The sequence below is a fragment of the Hibiscus syriacus genome, unplaced genomic scaffold, assembly GCF_006381635.1.
Source record: "Hibiscus syriacus cultivar Baekdansim isolate YM2019G1 unplaced genomic scaffold, ASM638163v2 tig00000002_pilon, whole genome shotgun sequence".
Classification (NCBI taxonomy): Eukaryota; Viridiplantae; Streptophyta; class Magnoliopsida; order Malvales; family Malvaceae; genus Hibiscus; species Hibiscus syriacus.
Window position 1 is genome coordinate 1,583,583 of NW_024061752.1, and position 27,593 is coordinate 1,611,175.

Here is a 27,593-nt window from a genome sequence, read left to right on the forward strand (position 1 = left end):
TATATTAATCGATTGAGAAGATATTTATGTTAAGACTATTTAAAGAAATGGAATTTCAATATTCAAATGAAAGGTTGTATTAGTTCAACCTACCTAGTTGAAGTAAAGACATCATAGACATGTAAATATTTTAGTCTACCAATTTATCGATAATTTGAGTGGTTGAAAAAGACATTAGAGAATGAGGATATTGATATTGATGTGTGTTGAGCTTGAATGATCAACCGAAAACTGTCAAGAGATGGTGAATTTATTTGATTGATTCTGGAGAAAACTTGAAGAAATAATTAAAACTTTTAGCATATATCGATTTATAGTGGTTTGATTTTTTCAACCAATATCTACATCCACCAATTTAACTTTCACTTCAACAAATTCACTAATTTGTTCTTATCTTTAAGGATAAAGTGTAACCTTACAACAACTCTATCTTTTCAATTGCTAAGATAAATTCACTCTAGTTTTTTTTAAGGCAAAACTTAACCTCTCCCTTTGACAAGGTTTGATTTCATAAACAAGCGATACCTCTCTAGGTGGGCATTTACAAAGATGTAGTTCAAAAATAATGAATACAAAAGATATTCAATAAAGCCCCATACATTATGTACAAGAGAAAATGAAAGAATAAAGATTGAATACTCTTTTCTCTTGATCTTTAAACTTGGACAGGTGTAGTAACCTTCTTTAAGTGTCACTAGAGTTTTTTTATATCGTGGAATGTATTTCTAATCGTTTATGATCGTTGGTGATAAATTATAGCCGTTGGAAGACTTTATTTTCCTTGATTTCTATCATGTGCTTAGTTTTTTCGAAACCACTAGAGGGGTTTTCTAAACCCTCTCGAAAAAATTTGATTGTTGCAGTAGGGTTTCTAAAACCCCATGCCTAGTTTTTAGAAACCAAGAAAGGTGGTTTTGAAACCAGTCATGGAGGGTTTTCAAACCGGACATAAAATTTTGAAACTTTGAGCATATTGCCCTAAAGATTTCGAAATCTTATTCCAAAAATTGAAAATCTTGACTCATTTTGAGTTTCTAAAAATATTTTAAGTTGTATATCAAATTTACAATACATAGAAAACATTTTTTAAAATTTATGGACTTTAAATTATTTTTAAAAAATTTCAAAAAATATTTATACATTTATTTGTTATATCAAAATGTTAGAATTCAAACTCAGCAATATGATATAAATATTAGAGTTTCATCTTTAGGAGGAAAAAAACCATGTTGACAACATGTGCCTGTTATGTCATAAAAAAAACGGTTTATGTTAACATAAAATCCATCACGACAGTAGGGATGGCAAACGGGTATTGTTTTTTGGATTTCGTTCCGCATCCGCTTTAATTGGAGCGGGGATGGGTATAATTTTAGCAGGTAGTGGGCGGGTGTGAATTTATAAAGTGGTACCCGTCGTGGGTGGTGGGCGGGTAATGGGTTTGAGACATTACCCGCCCCGCATCCGCCCGCCCCATATCCGCCCGCCCAGTTAAATATCTATTAAATTTTGGACCATTATGAATTTAGGTGTAATTTTAGAGACTAATTTATAAATTTTAATATTGTATAATATATAACATATAATTTAACCAAATATTAAGGATATTTAGTCTTTAATCTGGTCTTTAATTAGGGAAATATTCAGCTCTTTGATTAAACCCATAATCCCACTAACCACGTCACTTTCCATGTTCTTTAGCCCATACTGCCCATCCAAATACAAATTAGCCGTACTATAAGCATTAACATCAAAAGCAGCAGTTTTCATGTTCTTTAGCCCCTCAAAACCCATATTAGGCGCACTATGAGCATTAACATCGAAAGCAACACAACAATCCAGCTCTGCGACTACATGCTCCCTACAATCTGTCTCTATAACATTCATAGAGCCACTCCTCTGACAAATTGAAGCATGCGCTGCTACCCCATCACGAACTGTCTGGAAACCAACTCCAACATCCCATTAGTTTGCTGTCAGGCGGGTCTAGATGAGTATGTCGCTAGTGGGTAGTGGGTGTGGGGATGGATTTGAAAATGTACCCGCGTGGGCGGGTGTGGATTTGAAAAATTATACCCATCATGGGTGGTGGACGGGTGGTGGATTGAAAAATATTAGGTGGGTATGGGGATGGGGGAGGGGGTATCCGCACTCGCCCCGCCCGTTTGCCATCCCTACACGACAGTCTATTATTTATGATTTAATATTGGAGTAACAAAAAATAGAACAATTGACAACAATAGTTCAATGATTAGATTGAAGATTTTTAAAATTTAATGACCAAAACAAGAACATAATAAAAATTAAGTGATAAAATTTAAAATTTATCCCATTTTTTATAGTCAAATATTATAAAATCAAATTATATTAAAAAATGAATGTTAAATTATTATTTATAATGAACTTAGAGTAAATAGAAATATTATTTTCTTTATAGAAGCCGTTAATTTTATTAAAAATAGAAATTATCTAAATTATAATGAATGTTTATAAGCACAGTCGTAAACTAAACATGTAATAAATATATTTTTTCTAAACACAAGAAAACTAGTCATTTAAGATCACACAATGATCATACAAGGAAAATGTTAAGAACTTAACCAAATAAACTCGAACAAAAGATATATAAACATATCTGACCGCATCAACGAATAAACCACAAAAGGGGATGAAACTATTGAAATACCACCAACAAATCGCAAATCGCGTATCCAAATCCAATTCGATGGTCCAAAGCAGGGAAGATCAACATGATAACAAATAAGTGACATCTTGATCAGTTGTGACAATGTCAAATTCAATCTTAAAAAAAGGATAAACAAAAATAACGGCCAAATGACCGAAAATATACCATAATCACATAGAAAAATGTAATACATAAAGGCAAAAGAAGCTGTGTCATAAATGCAAATAAAAATGCATCACAAAGGTAAATTTATTAAAAATAAAATAGAAGAAAAAATAAAGATACAAAATAATAAAACAAAAGAAAAATAATAAATACCGATGGTGACCACCAACACCAAAATTGGTAAAATATAGACATTACTTATTATTTTTTTTTCTTTTTTTTTGAAAGAAATCACTAATTTTATTTAAAATATAAAATATCCTAAATTGCAATAAAATTTACGGTAAAATACGCAAATGGTTACTAATGTTTGAGTAAATTTTTGTTTTCACCATTGATGTTTCAAAAGTCACAAATTAATTACTAACGTTATCGGTTGTTACAAATTGATCCCTCGATATTAACAACCGTTATTGTGAGTGACTAAAAACTAACATGGCGCATTAACGGTTGATTTAGCACCGTTTGACCATTATTTTGACCTACCCTTTTCTTCCATCTCTGCTCTCTTGTCTCCCTACTTCTTTTCAACTCAAAACCAACCATTTTCATTTGTCTCTCTTCTTCAATCTTCATCTTCACTAAATACTATTTTGGCTTATTCATTGTAACAGCTTGTGAACCGATACTCATTGGATATAAAGGGCTTCCGGTCAAGCTGTTTCGACAGAGCAGTCACCAATTTTGGCCGGCATATTGGAAGCTGGTTTGTTTCTACAACTGCAGCTGGCTCGGGTAAGGAAGGCAATTTTATGTTATTGAGAGGGATCATCCCTTAACAATCGTTCGAAACCCTGATAGCCAGTTCGAAAAACTCATATCTGGCTGCTTCTAGACCGCAGAAGCAGCAGCCTGATCGTTTAGAGCTTTACAGGCTTTCTCCAGTATCGACTGTAGATATTTGCCTTGTGCTTCGATTCGGAGTTGAAGACGATGTTGTACCTCCAACTGTTCATGTAGTTTACGTTGAACTTCCATCTGCACTCGAAGAGCTTCAGTAACCTGGTAACCCTCATTCACGTCTTGTGCAGCCATTCTCGATGATGTTATCGTGGATGAGCCAGTGTTCTGCCTTTCCGCAATCGAAGAAGCATCCTTAGAGTTATCAGTTGATTCCTTGGAAGATTGATTTCCTAGTCTATATTTCTGAATGTTGAAAAAAAAACGGTGCACATGGCTTTGTCAAAGGGGAGCACCGAAAGGTGCTGTTTTTGTTGAAAAAAATGGTAAAATACTAAATTTTAGTCATTGTAATTTAGGATATTTACAAATTAGTCCTTAAGTTTCAACTATAAATACCCTAGCTCATTTAGCTTCAAAATCATCCCAAAGCATTCTAGCTTTCTTCCAATACTAGAGAGATTTTAGAGAGTTTCTTGAGAGTTGTTTTCTCCTTTTTATCTAGAGAGAATTATCATTGTTTTCTCCTTGGTAGATCGAGAGAGGTTGTAATTCCTATTTTCTCATAGTGAAATTCTTCTACCGTTGCCCGTGGTTTTTACCCTAAATATTTTAGGGGTTTTCCACGTAAATTTTGTGTCTCTTTTATCTTCATTTTTATTTTCTCAAATTATCAGTTGCGATTTTACTCTATCCGATAGCCGTCTTCCGCAACAATTGGTATCAGAGCTAGATTAGAGTGTGTAATATCTGCTTATTGTCTTTGTGGTTGCCACCAAAAGGTGGATCCTCCAACATAAGAAAGTAAGAAGGTATTACCCATTCTTTGAAGGTTCCAGAGAACTATTCACGATAGTGAAATAGTGGGAGCTATCCGTAATAGAAGCTATGACAAAGAAATTTGATATTGAAAAATTCAATGGGAGAAATTTCTCACTGTGGAAATTGAAGATGAAGGCCATCCTGAGGAAAGACGGGTGTCTAGCGGCTATCAATAAAAGGCCGGTGGATTTCGCAGATGACAACAAATGGAACGAGATGGACGAAAATGCTATGGCAAACTTTCATCTAGCATTAGCAGATGAAGTATTGTCAAGCATCGAGGAGAAGAATACAGCTAAGGAGATATGGGATCATCTCACCAAATTGTACGAGGCCACATCATTGCACAATAAAATTTTCCTTAAAAGGAAATTGTACACTCTCCGTATGCCAGAATCTACTTCAGTGACAGAGCACTTAAATACACTGAACACCTTATTTTCTCAGCTTACATCCTTAAGCTGTAAAATAAGAGAACAAGAACGTGCTGAACTTCTACTTCAAAGTCTACCGGATTCGTATGATCAACTCATCATCAACTTGACAAATAGTAATGTCACCAGTCTAGTCTTCGATGACGTTGCAGCTGCTGTTCTACAAGAAGAAAATCGGCGTAAGAACAAGGAAGACAGACAAGTAAATCTGCAACAAGCAGAAGCGTTGACAACGATGAGAGGGAGATCAACAGAACGTGGCCAAAGCAGCAGTCATAAACATGGTAGATCGAAGTCCAGATGCAAAAAGAATTTAAAGTGCTACCACTGTGGAAAGAAGGGTCACTTGAAGAATGATTGTTGGAGTCTCAATAAAAACTCCAATCCACAAGGCAATACCGCAAACACTTCAGATGATGGAGATGCTCTATGCTGTGAAGCGTCAACTATCGTGGAAGGCAGAAAAAGATTTGCAAATATATGGCTCATTGATTCAGGAGCAACATATCACATGACCTCAAGAAGAGAATGGTTCCATCATTATGAACCTGTCTTAGGAGGATCTGTCTATAGTTGCAATGATCATGCCTTAGATATCGTTGGCGTGGGAACCATCAAATTGAAGATGTATGATGGAACAATTAAAGTTGTTCGAGATGTGCGGCACGTGAAAGGCCTGAAGAAAAATTTATTATCCTACGGATTGTTGGATAATAATGCAAGCAAGATTGAAACACAGAAAGGAATCATGAAGGTGTTCCGTGGAGCGCTTGTGGTGCTGAAAGGCGAAAAGATAGCTGCAAACTTGTACATGCTGAAGGGAGAGACTTTGCTAGAAGCAGAAGCCTCTGTTGCCTCATGTAGTTCAGATTCTGCAATGCTATGGCATAAGAAACTTGGACACATGTCAGAACAAGGAATGAAAGTCCTTGTGGAGCAAAAGCTACTTCCCAGCTTAACAAAGGTATCACTTCCTTTGTGTGAGCATTGTATAACAAGTAAGCAACACCGGTTGAAATTCAACACATCAAATTCTAGAGGCAAAAGTGTTCTAGAATTGGTTCACTCTGACGTATGGCAAGCACCGGTCACATCCCTAAGCGGAGCAAAATACTTTGTCTCATTTATTGACGACTACTCCAGGAGATGTTGGGTGTACCCTATTAAGAAGAAGTCAGATGTGTTTGCAACTTTCAAAAACTTCAAAGCGCGGGTGGAACTTGATTCTGGAAATAAGATCAAGTGTTTCAGAACAGATAATGGAGGAGAATACACAAGCGAATAATTTGATGACTTTTGCAAGAGAGAAGGCATCAAAAGACAGTTCACAGTGGCGAACACTCCTCAACAAAATGGAGTGGCAGAGCGGATGAACAGAACCTTGTTAGAAAGAACACGAGCAATGTTGAGGGATGCATGCCTAGAAAAATCATTCTGGGCAGAAGCAGTCAATACCGCCTGTTATTTGGTGAATCGAGCTCCATCAACTGCAATAGAGCTTAAGACACCAATGGAGACGTGGACTGATAAACCAGCTGATTATTCAAACCTCCATGTATTTGGAAGTATTGTGTACGTGATGTACAACTCCCAAGAAATCTCAAAGCTAGATCCAAAATCCAGGAAATGCAAATTCTTGGGGTATGCTGATGGAGTCAAGGGGTATCGCTTGTGGGATCCCACTGCCCGCAAAGTGATCATCAGCAGGGATGTTATCTTTGTAGAAGATAAACTACAAAGAAAAGAAGACAATGATAGCACTAAAAAGTCAGAGACTACACAGATACATGTGGAAAATGAGGTTGAACAAGGAGACTCTTCTGAAGCAGAACCAGCACATGATGAACAAGAACCAGAGAGTTCTGAAGCTCCAACAACTCGTCAATCAGATCGTATGAGAAGGCGTCCCAATTGGCACTCAGATTATGTTATAGAAGGTAATATTGCATACTGCTTTTTAACAGAGGACGGTGAGCCATCAACATACCATGAGGCAATAAACAGCTCAGATGCTTCACTGTGGATGATAGCGATGCAAGAAGAAATCGAAGCCCTTCATAAAAATAATACATGGGACCTTGTGCCACTACCAAAAAGAAGGAAGCCAGTTGGTAACAAATGGATCTTCAAAATCAAGCGAAATGGTGACGATCAAGTTGAGAGGTATCGTGCAAGACTGGTGGTCAAAGGATATGCTCAAAAAGAAGGTATTGATTTCAATGAAATATTTTCTCCTGTGGTTCGACTAACAACAGTTCGAGTAGTTTTGGCAATGTGTGCTACATTGAACTTACATCTAGAGCAACTAGATGTTAAAACAGCTTTTCTTCATGGAAATCTTGAAGAAGAGATTTACATGCTCCAGCCTGAAGGTTTTGAAGAAAAAGAAAAGAAGAACTTGGTTTGCAGGTTGAACAAATCTCTGTACGATCTAAAGCAGGCGCCGAGGTGTTGGTATAAGAGATTTGATTCCTTCATTATGTGCCTTGGATACAACAGACTTAATGCAGACCCTTGTGCTTATTTTAAGAGGTCTTGTCACGATTCAACATGCAAGATTGTAAGCCAATTTCTACCCCTCTTCCTATTAACTTCAAATTATCCTCCAGTATGAGTCCTAGCAGTGAAGAAGAGATGATGGAGATGTCTCGAGTACCGTATGCATCAGCAGTGGGAAGTTTAATGTTCGCTATGATATGCACAAGACCAGACATTGCACAAGCAGTGGGAGTGGTTAGTCGATACATGTTCGAATCCAGGCAAAGAGCATTGGAATACAGTAAAGAGGATTCTGAGATACATTAAAGGGACCTCAAATGTTGCATTATGTTACGGAGGATCAAACTTACTAATCAATGGGTATGTAGATTCTGACTATGCAGGGGATTTGGATAAAAGCAAATCTACTACAGGATATGTGTTCAAAATTGCTGGTGGAGTTGTAAGCTGGGTTTCAAAATTGCAGTCAGTTGTGGCTACATCCATAACAGAAGCAGAATATGTAGCAGCTACACAAGCCAGTAAAGAAGCAATTTGGTTGAAGATGCTATTGGAGGAACTTGGGCACAATCAAGAGTATGTCTCTCTGTTTTGCGATAGTCAAAGCGCCTTGCATCTAGCAAGGAATCCAACATTTCATTCAAGGACAAAACACATACGAGTTCAGTATCATTTCATTCGTGAAAAGGTGGAAGAAGGGACGGTAGATATGCAGAAGATCCATACCAAAGACAATATAGCAGATTTCATGACGAAGGCGATCAACGTTGATAAATTTACTTGGTGTCGATCCTCTTGTGGCCTGTCAGAGACGTAAGCAACTTAAAGGTACAAGGTAGAAATAATGGTGTGAAGATATGATTGTTCCAATCAAATCTTCAAGTGGGAGATTGTTGGAAAAAAAAACGGTGCACATGGCTTTGTCAAAGGGGAGCACCGAAAGGTGCTGTTTTTGTTGAAAAAAAAATGGTAAAATCCTAAATTTTAGTCATTGTAATTTAGGATATTTACAAATTAGTCCTTAAGTTTCAACTATAAATACCCTAGCTCATTTAGCTTCAAAATCATCCCAAAGCATTCTAGCTTTCTTCCAATACTAGAGAGATTTTAGAGAGTTTCTTGAGAGTTGTTTTCTCCTTTTTATCTAGAGAGAATTATCATTGTTTTCTCCTTGGTAGATCGAGAGAGGTTGTAATTCCTATTTTCTCATAGTGAAATTCTTCTACTGTTGCCCGTGGTTTTTACCCTAAATATTTTAGGGGTTTTCCACGTAAATTTTGTGTCTCTTTTATCTTCATTTTTATTTTCTCAAATTATCAGTTGCAATTTTGCTCTATCCGATAGCCGTCTTTCGCAACACTGAAGATGTGATTTCAAGTGATAGACGGTAAGCCATTTTACTCGCATGGTTCTCATAATAGTCTTGGGGGTTGATTTGTCTGGGCCGCCGAGTTAAGTAACACCATCCACAAACCGTTCATGGAGCTCGGCTGTCCAACGGAGTCGAGGCTTGGGATCCGTTGTCAGGACCAAGCAAACATCACCGGGAAAGTTGGTCCCATCAAGAGACCCTTGGTAATACCCCACACATCCATCTAACGGTAATGACCGAATAGCCGAGTACATTTTTTCTCAAACTCTTTTTTTTTCTCGAGAAAGTGATGGAAATGCAGAGGAAAACCAATGAAACGGTATGAGCTGAGCCCTTTCTCTCTGGTTTCGAGTTCTGGGCTCGGAGCCCCCAAACTGTAAAAGAAAAAGAAGAAAATGGGAATAGAGGTCACGCTGGTGAAGCTAATCATTATAGTAGGGGATGTGAGATGATTACAAGATGTGCTATAGGGATCAAAGGTGTTAGAACTTAAAACCTAAACTTGAGTTGTTTTTTATTCATCTTTTTTGGGTTGTTGTTGTATATTTTAGAGACACTTACCTTGAAATTTCTATATATAAAATGCATGTTTAAACTTTGGTTTTTAGTACATTTGTGGATTGCTTGTTAGATTAGGGGGATGAATCCACTATTTACTGAAGATGAAGATTGAAGAAGAAAGACAAATGAAAATGGTGAGTTTTGACTTAAAAAAAGTATGGAAATGAGATAGTGGAGATGAAAGAGAATGGTAGGTTAAAATATTGGTTAAACAGTGTCAAATCAACAGTTAACATGCCATGTCAGCTTTATGTTACTTAGACCAACGATAGTTAACATCGAGTGACCAATTTGTAACGAACGATAACGTTCGCGATCAATTTGTGACTTTTGAAACATCAGTGGTGAAAACGAAAACTTACTCAAACATTAGTGACCATTTGCGTAGTTACCCTAAAAATTATAATCATAATCATAAATTAAACATATAATTTGGACAATTTCTTATAATCATTGAAACAAAACTAACAATTTAAAATCACATAAAGACCATATAAGGAAAGGTTAAAATCTAACTAAGAAAACTCGAACAAAGATAGATACAAACAGATCTAATCGTATTGGCAAATAAACCACAAAAGGGATCAAGCTACTAAAGACCACCGACAATCCGTAAATTAGACTCGAGCGATGTGAAAACTATCCACGAACACATAACAGGTTCCCAAGTTCAATATGTAGGTCTAAAGCAGGGAAGATCAACAATATAACATATAAACACCATCTTGATCAGTCATGGCGATATAAAATCAACCCTTAGAAAAAGATAAGTGAAAACAACGACCAAACAACCGAAAAACATGCCAAAGGCAGAAGAAAACATGCCATAAAGGCATATGAAAACGTGTAATATATGCCGATTTATTGAAAATAAAAAACAAAAGAAAATAAAAATGTGATATAAGAAAATAAAAGGAAAATAAAGAACATCTACGATCAACAACTAATATTAAAATTGGTGTCGTCATCGATCAACAAAGAGAACAAAAAAAAAAGAAATGAGCAGCTTAACGATAAGAGAAAATTATTGGGGGGGGGGGAACTACATAAACATTTCAACTGATAGTTTGGATTCTAATTGAGTGTTACTTATTATTTCTATATTATAACTGAATAAACAATTAAATTCAATATTAGGAATTAACTCAATATTAATCATTTAAACGTCATCAATTATGTTTTTTATTGCCTCAACTTGGACCGACCTAGACCCCCCACCATTACCTATATTTGAATCCTACCGAATCACGAATACATGGATGAACAATAATCTTGACCGCAAAGTAGAAAGCAATATCTATCGTGGGCTGTTGTGAATTTTGAGAATTATGGCTTTTTGAACCTCCAAAAAGCATCGAACTGGGTCAAGGACTTGGTCGGCTACTCACTTTCCGGCATGTTTTGCACGCCAACACTCGACCAAAAGCTTCTGGTCCCCTAACTTCTCCGACGACTTGGAGTTTCGGATACAAAAATTGAACTAGAATATTTTTATTTTTTAATAAAAAATCTCCTCATAATAATTTTTTATAATTTTTTTACAGAGTTAATTTTTTTATTTCACGATTTAGGTTTTATGTAGTGTTTTAAATTGAATTATTTTTACTTTGGATTTTGACATTAAAATTAATCAAATATGCAAATATCCTTTTTTTGTCATATTATATACAAGTATATATAATAATAATAATAATAATAATAATAATAAGAATAAGAAGAAGAAGAAGAAGTTATCCGCCGCTTGAATTGGGAAAGTTGGGGATAGGTTAGTTGGTCGGTTAGGGCACTTGTATATACCCATTTTTATGTCAATGGTGGGAGATTGGGACGACCACCACTCAATCGCTTAACGCTATTGGCCATCTCCACCCTCAAATTCGAACCACAAGTTCTTCAAATTTTGCATTTTCTTCGTGTCCGTATTTATAAATTTTAAAATTTTACATATGAACAAATATTTTTTTTGAATAATTTGGTGTGATTACAAATCAGTATTTGTTTAAATTTTCTTAGTCAGTTGACAATACATATTCAACAGACACATGTGCTCTAACCTAGGATATTTAAAGAGAATAACATTTTATTTCATCGCTGAGGCTACTTGATAAATTCATGATAAAAAAAAATTAATTTAATGTAATTGTGCACTTAAAATTTTAATTGTGATCTAAAAGTACACATAAAATTTTAATTTTTCATTCAATTATATATATTTAAATAAATAGTTATGGAAAAAAAGATTAGAAAGTGGAATAATACAATTCATACCGTATGTATGTATATTGCTGGTTCTTGACAAGGATGTTTCGGTTATCATGATTGCAACGATAACTATACCTTGACTAACAACATTCACAAAATAAATAAAAATACTACAATTTTTTTAGAATAATAAATATGAAAATAAAGAAATATTTTGAATTATTTACATTACATAATAAAGGTGCAATTATTAAAGAAAGTCTTCGTCTTATTGATGATAATAATAATAATAAACCAATAATGATAGAGAAAAAGTCTCATCATCGATGTCAACCCATAACCATGCATTTTATATAGGTTAAAATATGATTCAATTTCTTGAAAATAATATCAATTAACTAAATTTCAAATATAGAGATTGTGCAAGGACTTTGAGCATATTTTAACCATTTATATGTTACTATATATAGGTTGTAAACGAACATAACATTCATTGATTTGTTTGTGAAAAGTTCGTACAATATTCATTTATGTTCGGTTGTTAAGCTAATAAACGAGTATGGACAAAATTTTTATTTTCATTTAATAAACGAACAAACACGAATAAATGTGTGTTACATTTGTTTATGTTCACGAACAAGCTCATTTATCGATTATTCGTTTATGTTCATGAAAAAACTCATTTAATTGCTCGACTAGAGGCTCATTTACTTCTTTTACATTTTTAATATTTGTGAATGTAGAGACTACATTGAATACTCTGTGAAATTTGAAGGTTAAACTATGAAGCTTAAGGAATTTAAGTACCAGTGGCATAATTTTACCATTTTTTAGCTTGCAAATGAATACACGCATTAAAACTAAATGTGTTGGATTAAAATTCATAATTGTATGCACATATGTATAATGTACAATGATATCATAAAGTATGACACAAAATTAAGGGACCAACTATGTTACATGTGTCATGGGTATTAAAGTGTAGATACCATAAGTTGTATTATAATTTGATGAGGGGCATAATTATAAATACTTAAAAGTTTGCTTAATATTTAATCTATATAAAGAGGTAGTGATCTCCAAGAAATAGGTCCACTTGTATTAATCTTATCACTGTCAGAGAATTTTTACGGCAAGAGCAAACCTTTCTTCTTAGAAGATCACAAAAAAAACTTAAGGATTTCAACAAATCGATTAATTTAGGTAAACTTCCACATCTAATATTTTATTATTGATGATTTGACATGATTAAATTCTGATTAGTTTTTATGTTTATTTTGATTTGATTCTAACAAAATCAACGTGTTCGCGAACAATAAACGATTCGCGAACAAATATGTTCTCTAACGCTAAACAAACGAACACCTTCAAAATAAATAAACGAATATAAACATGATATTAAAAATTTAAACAAACAAGAATCTAATATAAATATCTTTAAAACAAATAAACCAACACAAATACAACTTCATTTCATTCGTTCAAGGTAAGTGAAAATGAATAATAGCCTTGTGAATCTACTTGAAGGAGCATCCTCACTAAAGTTAAAGGAAAATCAAAAAGGAAATTTTTTTTATTGAGTTACCACGTGTAACAGCTGCTTTCATTGTATTCATTATCTTATTCGTCTCATATATCATGTTATTATTTTCCAATTGTATCAGAAATTTCATAAACAGACTCCACAATAGTATTTCTTTAAAATGTCTCAAACTTGCAAATGAAAAACATATATACAATTTTTTTAATCGTACTTGTATTTTTGTTATTTTCATTGACTATATATTAAATAATTTTATATACAAATATATATTTAACGAGTAATTAAGGAAAATATTTAAATACCCTGCTCCTCCCTTTCCAACTTCCCACCAACGCAAAAGTGTATAAAAGGCACGTTATTTCCTTCCGATCGCATCCTTTCATTCCCCCCCTCTGTTTCATCAAAGTTTTTCAAAAACCCCAACCTCTGTTTCTCAATCTCCCCATGGTTTGCTCTTCTTCTACCTCCTCAAAAAAACCCAGGAAGATCAAATCAACGGGGCTAGTGGATGCCGCCCCGTGGTACTGTTCCGTGGCCTTACTGGCTTTAATACTCATAGGGTCCATCAGGGCAAGTTCTGTCTCCGATGAACCAGTGAGAGGCGCCCAGATCCTGAACCGTCCCTGCGACGAAATCTATGTCGTAACCGAAGGGGAGACCCTTCACTCGATCAGCGACAAGTGCGGCGACCCGTTCATCGTCGAGCGCAACCCTCACATCCACGACCCCGATGATGTTTTCCCCGACCTCGTAATCAAGATCATTCCTTCTGCTGGTACGAAGCTATAGAATTAGCTACACGTATACACAAAAGAAAGCTTCTTCGTATTATTCATACAGGAGAACAGAAGAATAAGTATTCTTCTGCATACTGGGTTTTAGTCTTTTCTTCTTTTGATCTTAGTTATGTAAAAGTAAATGAACAGTTGAAGCTTATATGTACATGGAGATTGGATTCTCCATGGAAATTTCAGCTCTGTGAATTACTTTTTCTTCTTCTTATTTCAGCTTCCAAACCTGATATCTCAATAAAACAATATTAAATGAATTTATGGTAGTAATTGTTGGTTTAAAACGGCAAGAGCCATCATCTATATGTCATCAGGAGAGTAAAGTCTTAAGCAAATTTGTCTGCAGGTGAATTAAAGTATAGTTAGGCTGCAAATTCAAATATCCGTTTCTGCATTTAAGTACACGTGTTTATCTTTTGTATATTTTTAAGTGATTTAAAAACCTCTATTTTATAAAAATATAGTAATTATATTTGATGGTGAATGATGCATATAAATTCATAATATATATTTGTTTAATTTCTGGGTTAATTTTTTTTTAATTTTTGAAAAACTGATTGACTAGACATATGTCACGTACATGATCTTTCTCGAAGAAGTGAGGAATAAAGGATTGGTACAATAATAGGATAGAAGAGATTGCATCAGGGGCATATTCAGATCGGTTTCAATTTTTTTTATAAAGATGAATTGAATTGTATTACGTATTTTTTAAAAATTAAATTAAATTGAATAACATAAAATTTAAATTTTTATGTTTGATTTAATTAGATTTTATAATTTTTAATAGTTGATCGTTTCTCAAATATAATATCTAAAGAAAATAAACTTTAAGCTTAAACTAAAGCGTAAACACACAAGTTCGAATTTACAAAAATAATACTATTAGTTTTATGATTTTATTTATTTAAGTTTATCTTATAACATATAAAAAGAGTTTGATTTGAATCATTATTTTTTTTTGTTTTTTAATTCAATTTGATCTGGAACAAATAATTCAATGAACAATCAAAAGCGAACTAAATTTAAAAGTTAAATATCTAAATTGAATCGAAACATAATTATAAAATAATTTTTTTAAACCAAAATAAACAATATAATTTTAACTAACAACTATTTTTTTATAAGGATAAATGAAGAAAGTCAAATAGTAGTGTACCTATCTTTATAACTAATTTTAACTAACAAATAATTCATGCGTGAAGAAACAGGGTATTTGGTCATCCAATTCTAACAACGCAAAGGAATAATCACTAATCATCAACCACGTGTCCACTACTATTTTCAGTCTTTTGAATTTGGAAAATTTTTCCTTAACGTAATAACTCTCGAGTTGTTGAGTTGATGATTGGGTTGGCTGAGTCAGCAATCCTAATACATTCAGACGGCTCAAACGTTTTTTTCTCAGCAAAAACGCGAGGGATCGTGTGGGTTTGGTGGATTTCCCACCTCTGTTATCCAAATTTTATGAATGTAATAGATAATTCCTATGGACTTCGAACTCGTTTTTCATAATTAATTATCGATTTAATTGCATCATATGTCCCTAAACAATATGTCTCATTTTAAATTAATCTTTAAACTTTTTAATATTTCAGTTTAATCCATAAGCAGTGATTATAATTTTAAATTGGTCCTCAAACTTTTGAAAATTTCAATTTCATCCTCCAAACTTTTTTTAACATTCCAATTATATCCCAAACTGTACATATATTCTAATCACATCCCTTGTCAAAAAAAATCATTAGACCAAGTTATATTATTATATGTTTGAAAGAAAAAAAATTAGGTTAAATTAGGGTTAAAACTAATTATATGTTTGGATGAATTTGGGCATTAAATTGAAAGATTAAAAAAATTTGGGGACCAATTTAGAAAGAGGTTCATAGTTTAGGGATGAAATTAGAATGCTTAAAAGTATAAGAACTAATTTAAAATGAGTAATTGTTTGGGGATTGAATTGGAATATTCAAAAGTTTAAGGAATAATATAAAGTGAGGGTTATAGTTTGGGGACATATAGTGCAATTAACTCTTAATTATCAATAGTTTTCAAAGTTTGATTCAATTGAAATATATATTTAAGGAATAAGAATAAATTCAACTTACTAGTAGCAAAGACTTGTTTAGTAAATAAATTTAAGTTTCTATTTTTTTGTAATTTTAAAACTTTTATTGTTTTTAATAAAAGTTTATCTTTTTAAATATTTTTTATGTTGAAATTTTAGATAATATAAATTATTTTAAATTTTAAATATTTTTAATAATTTTTACTTAAGAAATAAATAAGCTTTTAAATTTTAAAAAATCAATTAAACACTCTAACTTTCTAAAAGAATCAATCAAAGCTGGACCATTAAAAAAAAATTTAGTATACAGAACATAATCTATATAATTTATAATATAATTAATGGTAATAAATGACCTTATAAGTACTCAAACATGAAATAATTGAATAATATGAAAATATAAAATATATAGAAACAAATATTATAATTGATTAATAAATGAATATGTTTTATTTATATTTTAAATCACATTTAATGTAAAAATTAAAATAAAAGTAAAATTAATATGTTATAATTGAAATGTATCGTTTTATATATTTTAAATTAATAAATTATCTTCATTATTTTAATTTTATTGAATTGAAATGTATCATATCTTATATTTTAAAATATTATAACGTCGATTGGATTCTAATATTACTTAACAACTCTATATTAAAATAAACTAATTCAATAAAATCAAGTTTCCCCTAAAATTTTCTTCAAATATATAATGAATAAATAATAAAATATAAAATTCGTACTATAACCGGGATGTAAACAAGTCAATACATAAGTTAAAATGCTTACTACGATAAGCCCTCAACTATCAGGAAAATTCTAAGTCAACGAAACTCTTCGTTATATTTCAATTATAATATATTAAAAACATTTTTTTTATTTTTTATTAAAATGACTTAAAATATAAAATACATTCACATATTAATCACTTATAATATATATATATATATATATATCATATTATCGTATTATTCAATTATTCCATGTTGGAGTTTTTTAGGTCATTTTCCCATTTTTTATTACCATTAATTATATATATTATGTCATGATAGGTTTTTCGTTTGAATGGTGCAGCCTAATGGTTGGAGCGTTTTCTTCGTCTCATCACATTTTGGGTTTAAACCCCACCAGCAGCGGTTATTGATTCAAATTATTTTCTATTCATTCAATTGGTGAAAGTGGCACCATTTGATTGGATGGAAAATTATGAAATTAAATAAAAATATTAAGAAAAAAATCCAATCATATAGTGACACATGTCACCATCTGATTGAGGATTAAATTTCTTGAATTAATTAAAAGTTAGGACCAAATTAATAGAATGTGTAAGTAATGAGGACTAAATGTATAATTATAAAAAATTTATTAACTTTCACGTCATCTCCTCCGTTAATATTTAACGACATGTGGTTTGATTGACAAGATTTAAATAATTAGGTGACACGATTGATAAAATTAAAAAATCGGTGGTTAAAGTAAGAGGAGTAAATAGTTAGATGGTCAATGGTATAATTTAGCTTCTTTTTTATTCACTCTTCTCTCGCCTACCACGGACGGACTATAAGTAAACTGTAGGAACATATATTCCCATATCCTTATATTGAACCTTTAGGATGCCCATAGGTTAAAGGGCAAAGAAGCAAAAGAAAATTCCTTGAAAGGCAGCTAGCCCTTGAGAGTATATCCCGAAGCATAACCCCTCAAGCATATGCTATTCTTGTATGGGGTTATTCCCTCTATAATCCTATGGGAATGCTCATAAATCTCCAGATCAAACACCATTGGACTGCAAGAGGATGGAGCTAGTCAATAAGCAAACCAGTCAAAGGGCACCTCTCACTTGGCAGGTAAATATACCATGCAAGCTAAGTGATTGATCCCAGAAACTGACTTGCCAAAGGAGAGTTGCCCTGTGACTGATTCAGCTTAAGCCCACATGCGTAGTTTCTGACTGCAGATTATTGCTCCCACAGGTATGAGTTCTGGCTGCAGTCAAAAGCTCTTAGGCAATGCATTTTCTTAGAGAATTAATGTGAACACGTGCATGGTGATGTATAAAAACAAACATGCAGCTCTTATATCTTCATCTTTGCCTTGGATTACAGTAGAGATCCGTTTAGTTCTTGAGCAGTAGTGAAATGAGCCACTTCCCTTGGTAAATGGCGAAAAGATCTGCTGGTGTTGCTAATAATGAACTGGTTGAAACTAGAAAAGTTTGAACACCATAACATTGATGACAAGTGTCACCTAAAAAAAAGTTCAAACATGAAAAGGTTTGATTTTAACAAATGAAATTGTGAAGAGATCACATGTTATGATTAGGGAAATTTGCAAAATCATTCTACTTTTCCGTTTTTGCGCGAATTAATTCAACTTTTTCGCTTTCTTATCAATGTAAAAGGCATATAACAGTGTTTTCGGTTTTACTTTTCTTTTTCCAAAAATATTAAAAAAATCTTTAACTTTATTCCTTTCATTGGTTAAAAAAAAAAAAAAAAAAGTGATCAACGATTACTAATAATCTTTTTCATTTGAAAATCTTGTCAAATTACAGTAATTATGTTTCTTTTGGTACATAATGCAGTAACCATTGTGTACCTCAAAATAGAAGAAATTTATTAACCATAACCTCTTTCACACAATGAAATGCAGTAAAAAAAAATTGTCTTATTGCCGTACTCTCTGAGCCTTAATTCACCACTCGGCAATTCAATCTCACTTCTCCATCCTCCATCACCCCTACATTTCAAAGTTTCACCATTGATGCAGCAAATTCACGGAAGAACAAGTTTTGATCATTGGCAAACGATTCAACAATCCATCTAGTCCTGTAGTCACTGAACAGTGCTTGATCAGACCCGAACACACCTTTCATTGCCACTACTTGTTTGTAATAATTATTATCAAAAGTTGATGCCGTAGATTCCAGGAACTGTCCTGCATTGCGATCCGTATTCGGCTTTGGACATTGCTTCCTCAAAGTTCTAGCAAATACAGGGTGAACCGAACTGAAATTACGAAGCCGAGCTTAGAAGGAAGAGCAGTGTTAGAATCCGAGGGTGTGACCTCCAGATAGAGCCACCAAATCTTTAACCCCTAAACCTCTCTTGGCAAAGCTTTGAAAGAGTGTTGAAACATTGAAAGTTGGTGCCGGTAAGTTTACAGTTACAGAAGCTTTGGAAACTCTTCCATCTTTCCTTCCTTTAAGTACATTCCAGTAAGGCCCTCCAGACTGAAGCAATCAAAACATTTCAAAACTCTATGTTTTGTACAATTTAAACTTTATTAATTAAGGGACTAGGTGAAAAGGGTTTTTCAAAGTCTACCATTGCTACTACATCTCTTGCTGCAATGGTGATTATATCAGCGCAGGAAACTGTGGCCGGACATGGCGACTCGAGCTTGGTCTTCGCATCGTCGATAACGTAGAATGCTCGGAGAGAGATATTGGGAGGGCCGTCTTTCTCCGCTTGGTTTTGTGGAGTAGAATCTAATAACACCGATGCATCGCATCCCTGTTTAATCAACAAAAAGGAGAGATTTAGAGTTTAGACACGCCCAATAAAATTTCATGCAAGCATATCGACACTAGAGGGAAAAACGATGGTATACCCTTATGAAACAGTCGTGGAAGAACATCCTTAGAATTCGAGCAGGGACTTTAGTATCGAACATGGAAGCGTTTCGTACGGTGTCTTGTATGATTTTTCAGCTTGGGGACATGTTTGATCGTAATAATGAGAATCCAACGCCGCTTTTGACAGTGGAACCGTCATTACAAGGAAAAGCACCAAAAGAGAGAGCTTGCTGGGTGAAAAGATATCCATTTGGGATTCAGAAATGAAGGGGGGGAAAGAATTAGAAAATGGTATGGGTATTGATGAAAGATCGTGGACGATATATAGTTGGCATGACAAGCGAAATGTTGATTGAATTTTAGTAGAATATTACACTGATTCTCTATGCTTTTAAGTCACTCAAAATTGGGAACAGAATGTAGAAATGGGTGTACTTTGAGGCCAAGTTTATATTTCTACCAACTAAAAAACTCTTAAGCCTTACTGGATTGCGTAAATTATTTGACTGTTCTTTACGTACCAATAAGGATGAGTCAAAAAGCTTCGCTACTGTTGGCATATATCTATCAGGTTGGTTAATCAAATTGGAGCATGGTGGGTGCAAGACAAATTAAAGCAGTACATAATTTCTCTACTTCTGAGATTTTATTGTATTCATTCTATATAAATTTATTAACTATTAATAAAAATATGATATTTAAGAATTTTATGATAATATAGTATTATTTAATATATTAATTATATACAAAATTTATATACCATTAATATATAAAACTATATATTTTTCACATGTGAAAAGAACGAAGTTTATGGAATGAAAGTTTGTTGCACTGTTTGGCTTCTAAGAAAGCAATGAAAATGGAAAAGGATTTCTGAAACATTGACCATAAAATGTTGGAATTGGATTGCTTTTGCTCTCAATGCTAGCTATTTGAGGTGGAATAGAAGGAATATTAATTGGGTTAATATTTCATATATAAACTCACTAATTTTATATTTATTCGTAAAATAAATTATACTCAATTATTAAAACCAACGTGAAGTATTAAGTGTATGGGTAAGATAACTATAAATTTTGAAAGGATTGACCTTTTAGATGGTAAAATAAACAATAAGAATTAATACTTTTGATTCCATCATAAAATTAATGAGACTTCTGATTGATTAGTCTTGTAATTTGTTTTTTTTTGTCTAAGACTATTTTTTATACATCCGGTGTAAATAGAAGACAACATATGTTCAAAGACTCTCAATCAATTGACAATGAACGTTCATACTCCTATTGGTGTTCGAACTTATGACATGTAGAAAGAACAACAAATCTCCTAATTACTGAGATCAATTGGGTCGTTTCTAAGACTAAATTTAATGATATCTCTAAATGACGTTATTTGATTATCTTCTCTAAATGTGGACTTTTGAAGCTTTTGGGCATTGTACCAAGACCAACTTTTCTTAGGGTGGCAGTTGGGCTCCAAAATTCCAAAACAACGTAAATCTCAGTTTATGAGCGGCTTTTAGTAAGGAATAAAAGCATGTTTGAATAAGAAAATTAAGGGGCAAAAAGCTCATTTAATTAGTTCAACGTGCAGTGATAAAGTATCTTATTAAAAGTGATTACAAATGTTGAATATGAACCGTTAAATCAAACCTTTTACGAGGACAAATTATTGTGAATTTAAAACCACAACTCTCCCTCCTTTAGAGTATTTGAATGATTTCATCAGACAAAGGAGAGCTCTGCTCTCAATTTCATTTTCACCCTTTAGAGGCATTATAAGCTTGAATAGTTTTACACAAAAGGATGGAGACAAAGTGTTGGGGTTGGCACTTGAGCCCATAACCCCACCGCTCATTGTCACATTTTGGTATTTCAGACCACACAACAAAACACTGCACATGCCAACTAAACTGACAGTCACTACCAAATAATACCCATCAAGAGATAGGATAGACAGAGAAAGGGTTGGGTTGGGGGGGGGGGAAGCAATAATAAAAATGGTTTAAGTGTACGATGATCGATGCATAAGTCATGATGTATTATATGGTAAACCTGATCGGATGCAAATGCTAATGTCATTGCAGGGCACTCAGTCAACGGTCTAATCCCATGGAATAATTATTATTATCTTTCATATTGTGTTGTGCCCCGCGAAACTGGACCACTTTGAATTTTTGAAATAAGCAGGGGAGCAACAATATTGAATTTGGAATTCAGAGCTAGTCAGTCCTCAGGAATATTGTGTAGTCGGAATCTGCCAAGTTTTGCGTTAATACTGAATCTCCCATGCAATCTACATCACCCTCCCCCCCTCCCCCACCATATATGTATAACTCTTTCTAGTTTCAAATTTGTTGCTTACATTTCACAAAACTAATATTTTCATGGTTAATTACACTTGCCCTAAAAACATTAAATATGCATATAATTATACTAATAATAAACCCGAAACAATCTCAACATGAGAATATTTGTATCCACCATATATTTTTACTCTTCTTTTGATTTTAATTCTTTATAAATAGATCATATTATAAATTATTATGATCGAATTAAGTGAAATTTAAATCATAATCTCTAAAATTTATCTATTTTCAATCATGTTGGTTGTGAAAACTTGTATTATTATGTTAAACACGTGACAAATATAATAATCAAGAACTGACATCATGGTTTCAAAAAGTGACATAATATGACTCGTTCTTGTATCCCCAGACATCATCATCAATGCTAGTACCTGTAACTAAACAACCCTAAGGAATTAAGAAAAAGAAAAGACAGCTACATTAAATAAGTGTATTAATCGTAGCATTTGACTTTACTATATATATGATTTGACCTGCATTTTGAATTTCCCGCTCGGTGCTTAACATCACAAAATTCACAATATTCGAATGGGAATATGGTTGTAATTTGAAATAGGCTTATAGTCAGCAATTGCTTAGGATTTTGGTGGTGAAAGTAGTAGCTGCCTCCTGCATGCATGCATTTTTCATCTTTGGCTCTAAAAATAGAAAAATCATGCGCACGTAACATGAACCTTCTCATAACATCCATGCACACCCGCTGCTTTATCACCTTCTTTGCTCTTTTTCTTTTCTTGGCCTTTATTTCTCTCCTTTATACAAGCTCAAATTTCAATAAACGGGCAACCAAACCTAATCTAATCCATGAATACAATTAATAATAATTTTCTTAAAGATTGTTCGGGTCTGATAATTATATAAAAGTTAATTATTGTTTAAAATTAAGATTAAGTATCTAAACAAAATATAATGTTATTCTGATATTGTTTTATCCATCTACGAGACTCAAACCCAAAAATAAATATTGAAATTATCTTAACTCTACCATTGATTATTTCATAAATTATATGCATATGAATGTTAAATGGAACATAATGATTTGATATTTGAACTACTAACAAACATATATTATTTTTAATATTAAAATATATTTGAACATATATTATGCATAACACGTATTATTACATAAAGAGTGAAGTATATAAATGGTCGTTGAACTTTTCTTATACTTGCATTTAGGTTCCCCAACTTTTAAAATTTGTAATACAGTCACTACATATTTAGTTCGTTTGTAATATTGTCCCCGACGTAATGGTCGTTTCACTATCGTTAGGGTAAATTATATAAATGGTCACTGAACTTTTTAGGCGCTTGCATTTAGGTCCCCCAACTTTTAAAAATTACAACACAAACATCAATTACATTCTAAACCCTAAATTCCAAAATGCTTCAATTACATTCTAAATCTCAAATTCTAAAATATTTAAGTTAAATGTCCAACCCCAAATTCATAATCCATTCTCAAAATTTTCCATAACAAACTAAATTTGAAGTAGCAACCCTAAACTCTCAAAACATAACCCTAAATGCTAAATTTCCCCACCAATTAACCCAACATAATCAACAACATTTAGTTCATTTTGGTCCATAACAATAAGTGATTATGTTGGTTTTAGGATTTAAAAGTTAGATTTAACCAACTATAAGTGAACAATACTCAATTCAATTCGAAAAAATTATTTTCGACTTGAATTGATTCAAAAATTTGATACAAATTGACTTTGAATTGTAATTTCATAAACTCAACTTGAAAAAAATTCAAGTTAAAATCGAGTTGTAAAATACAACTCGAATATCTCAAAAATATTAGTAATTAGTGGATTAATTTTTAAGCTTGAGTCAAGTCCCTTGACTCTGTATAATATATGTATATCACATATGGAAAAAATATGAAGAAATATATGTATTGTATATGGTTAAAAACTATTTAAATTAGAATCAAATAATATTATAGTATTATAAATATTTATAATTAAATTTAAACAGAAACTCGAAAATTCAATTCAATTCGACTTGATTTAAATTTTATAAACTCAAATTGAAAAAATTTCGAGTCAACTATGTTATAAACTGAACTGAATTAGAATCAAATAATATTAAAATATGATAAATATTTATAATTAAATTTAAACAGAAACTCAGAAATTCAATTCAATTCGAATTGATTTAAATTTTATAAACTCAAAACAAAAAAAATTTGAGTCAACTATTTTATAAACTGAATTGAGTATTTAGGTCCAACATAACCCTAAACCCAACATAATCACTTATTGTTCACTTATAGTTAGTTAATTTTTTTTTCGAAACAATTATGTTTTGAGGGTTTAAGGTTGCTGCTTCAAGTTCATTTTGTTATGACAGATTTTGAGAATGAATTATGAATTTGGAGTTGGACATGTAATTGAAGTATTTTGGAATTTGAGGTTTGGAATATAATTGAAGAATTTTGGATTTTGGGGTTTAGAATGTAATTGATGACTATGTTGCAAGTTTTAAAAGTTAGGGGACCTAAATGCAAACGCCTGAAAAAGTTCAGTGACCATTTATATAATTTACCCTAACATTAGTAAAGTGGTCGTTACGTCGGGGACCATATTGCAAATAAACTAAATGTTTGATGATTGTATTGCAATTTTTAAAAGTTAGGGGACCTAAATGTAAGTATCTGAAAAGTTCAGTGACCATTTATATAATATACCATTGTATAAAAAAAGATAATCTTTATACGACACAAAATCAATACATAAAAGTACCCATAGATGTATTACATCGAGATGTGATTCCAACATTGAAGAGCCTAAATTTCCAAAGAAATTTCAAAACACTCAAAAGAATATAGTACTTGTAATTTTCGAAGATACCTTATGGCCATGTATATATACAAAAATACCCTATATACCATATTGTCCTTCCTTTTACCCACGTGTATAGTCCCACAAAGACCCCAACGAATAGCATCTCATCACGTGAATGACACATGTGATTCTAAAAGGCCAGCCCTCTCCACGTTTCGATTCCACAGTGTCTCAAATCCGTTGCCATTTCATGTATCAGCGCCTCTAGTATGCCCTTTTCGATCTCCGACACAGTCCCTTCCCCTTCTTCCTCGTACGCCACCGAACTTCGGAGCTTCACTTCCGGCAAGTCCATGTTGATCAAGGCCTCGATATCTTCAAGGACACGGCAATCAGCTCGAGGAAACCCTTTAATTTTTGAACACAATGTGTCTGTCAGTTGAGAACCGTTCATATTACTAAAACATTCACGTCCAAGTCCACTTATAACCCATGGCTTCATATTGTAAAACGGCTTCAAAAATTCAGTCAATATCTCATCCGTGAGATGGAAGAGTAATTTTCGATTGCATCGGAGGCTCAGTTGACTGGTACTGTTTTTTTTATTACAAGAGGTGAAATGTTCGAGGTAGTAAAAAATGGAAGGGTTAAGAGGATGGGAAGGAGAGAACCAAGAAGCCAAGGACAGTGGGGTATCTTTTTCTAGCCCTGTACGTCTTAGTATTCTAGCTATGTACTCATGATATTCTGCTGCTGCTTCACTGGTTGTGCTTGTAGTAGTGGTAGTATCACCGTTACATCTGTAGCCGACGTGGTCGTGTCGGGGAACGTGTACGTACGTCGCTTCTTGTTTGTTGTACGTCTGGCTCGAACAACTAGATAACTGTGAGCTACGTTTCGGTCTTCCAGTATCTGAGACCTGCAACGCATCTAAACAATAAGCTGATAAAGTAAAAAATAAAAAAATAAAACAAAATCCCATGTTTTTCCTATTTGAATACCTGTTTTTGAGGGATCTTTGTGGCCGGAGGAGAAGGGTCTTTTTTGACCGGAAAAAAGGTAGGGACGGTGATGTTGAGTAGATCATTTGACAATGGGGTTTTCTTGCAACTCTTGTCGGGAATGTGGATTCTGTTGGCTATTGAAGGACGAACGAAAGGCTCTTCTTGCTTGTTTCGGATAATGTCCGATGTTTGCCGAGTCTTTTTCGCTTTCTTGCATTTGCTTGTGGTGGCTCTTGGTGGCTGCTGGTTTTGCTGCTCATATTGTTCCTCTGCAACCGGCTGCAACTTGGGTTTTTTCAGAACTCCAGTGATTGGATGAGGCTGGATATTGATCTCTGATGATGATGGGTTTGGAGGTTGAGGATTGTGATCTTTGGTTTTGGTTTCCGAGAACCGAAGCCTGGGTGAACACGAAGGTGGTGTTGTTGAGTGCTTCCAAGGGATTGAATCTTCAGCTAATTTGCTCATAGCCCTGGAAATCTTCTTGTTCTTGAATTGGCTAACAAGCTCTTCTCTGATCCGAACAGTGTTGGTAATGTCCATTCCAACTTTCCTGCTCACACTTTCTTTAACCAGATTCACAATCTGCCTCGCGTGGTGACCCGGACTCCTGTTTTCGTCTTCATGCTTCTGCCCTTTCCCTTTCAGTGCTTTCAAACGAGACATCATTAACTCTTCGGTTGCATTCATGTTCTCCTTATTGATTTGAAGAGAAAGCCGGTGATGAAGATCCACGTCCGACCTCCTCGAAGACGACGATATCCTCGGAGTTTCCGGCAACGAACGAGTGCCCCGAATATCACCATCCAATGACCTTCTATGGCTACTGATTGGCTTCAAATGTGAGTTTGATGAAAAAGATGGTGAACGACTTTCCGGAAGAATGTCAAGTCCCATAAGCCTAGCGACCAAAGTGGGTGTCTTGGTCCCTGGAGAGCTGCTGATCTCTGAAGATGTATCGTTATTTGAAGCTCCAACTTTTAACCTATTGTCTCCCCTTGTTTTGATTTGAATTCCCATCTTGATTTTCACATAAACATTATCATTATCATCATGATTACTCATTTTTTTTATAAAAAAATACCACTCTCAAACAATGAAAACAAGGCCATGAGCCCAAAAAGATGAAATAAAATACCATTCTTACAGGAATGTTTAAATTTTCTTCTTTACTGGTTGATGTCAATGAAACTGAAACTGAAGTTGAGCTTTCCTCCTCTGATTCCAAACTGTTCCTTGGGGCCTCTGTACCTGCATTTCAGTGGAACATGTTGAACACTGATTAGCGAAAAAAGGTAAAAGAAAGAAGAAGAAAAAAAGAAAAAAGAAAAAGAGAGATGAAGAATGAAAGAAGGAACCTCTGAGAGTAGTAGGGACGATGGTACTGTGAGGAGAGAAAAAAGAGTTAGGCTGCTTGAAACAACCACAACTGCTGCTGCTGCTGCTATTTTGAGAATGGTTTAAAGGGAACTGGAAATGATGAAAATCGAAGAACTGAAAGACGGCACTCATGCAACCAGTGGAAGTCGTGGTATCAGCCGATGCTGCTGCTCTCTTGGAGCTGCTAGTGGCTATGGATGTTTTAGCAGCTCCACTTCCCCAATACCAATCCCTTCCCATCGCCGACTCCACAAGCAAAATGGGGTTCGTTCAATGGAAAGAGAAGATAAGTTTGGGAGGGATGGAAAGTGGAGATAGAAAAGGTGTAATGAGTGTGTAGTTTGAACAAAGAAAAGCTGGTGACAAGGTTCATTATTATATATGAAGCTGGTGAAGGAGCGAGAAAACCGGATCCATCACGCACAC

General features: G+C 33.7%; 2 protein-coding genes and 1 pseudogene across 2 annotated transcripts; all 3 read right to left on the bottom strand.

Moving 5' to 3' along the window:
* Positions 1-3,682: 3,682 nt before the first annotated feature.
* On the bottom strand, positions 3,683-9,132 carry LOC120171371 (protein PHR1-LIKE 2-like). The gene is made up of 2 exons (XM_039179360.1): positions 8,968-9,132; positions 3,683-3,997 (listed from the first exon to the last, which is right to left on the bottom strand). Exons 1-2 carry the CDS (start codon positions 9,130-9,132, stop codon positions 3,683-3,685), a joined length of 480 nt encoding a protein of 159 aa, XP_039035291.1.
* Positions 9,133-18,732: 9,600 nt separating this feature from the next.
* On the bottom strand, positions 18,733-19,904 carry LOC120114373 (annotated as a pseudogene).
* A 4,998-nt stretch (positions 19,905-24,902) lies between these two features.
* LOC120211860 lies at positions 24,903-27,407 on the bottom strand. Its single transcript, XM_039210363.1, has 5 exons — positions 27,146-27,407; positions 26,935-27,038; positions 26,109-26,807; positions 25,785-26,075; positions 24,903-25,702 (listed from the first exon to the last, which is right to left on the bottom strand). The coding sequence occupies exons 1-5, from the start codon at positions 27,405-27,407 to the stop codon at positions 24,974-24,976; spliced, it is 2,085 nt and encodes a 694-aa protein (XP_039066294.1). The 3' UTR covers positions 24,903-24,973.
* Between the last annotated feature and the right edge of the window lie 186 nt (positions 27,408-27,593).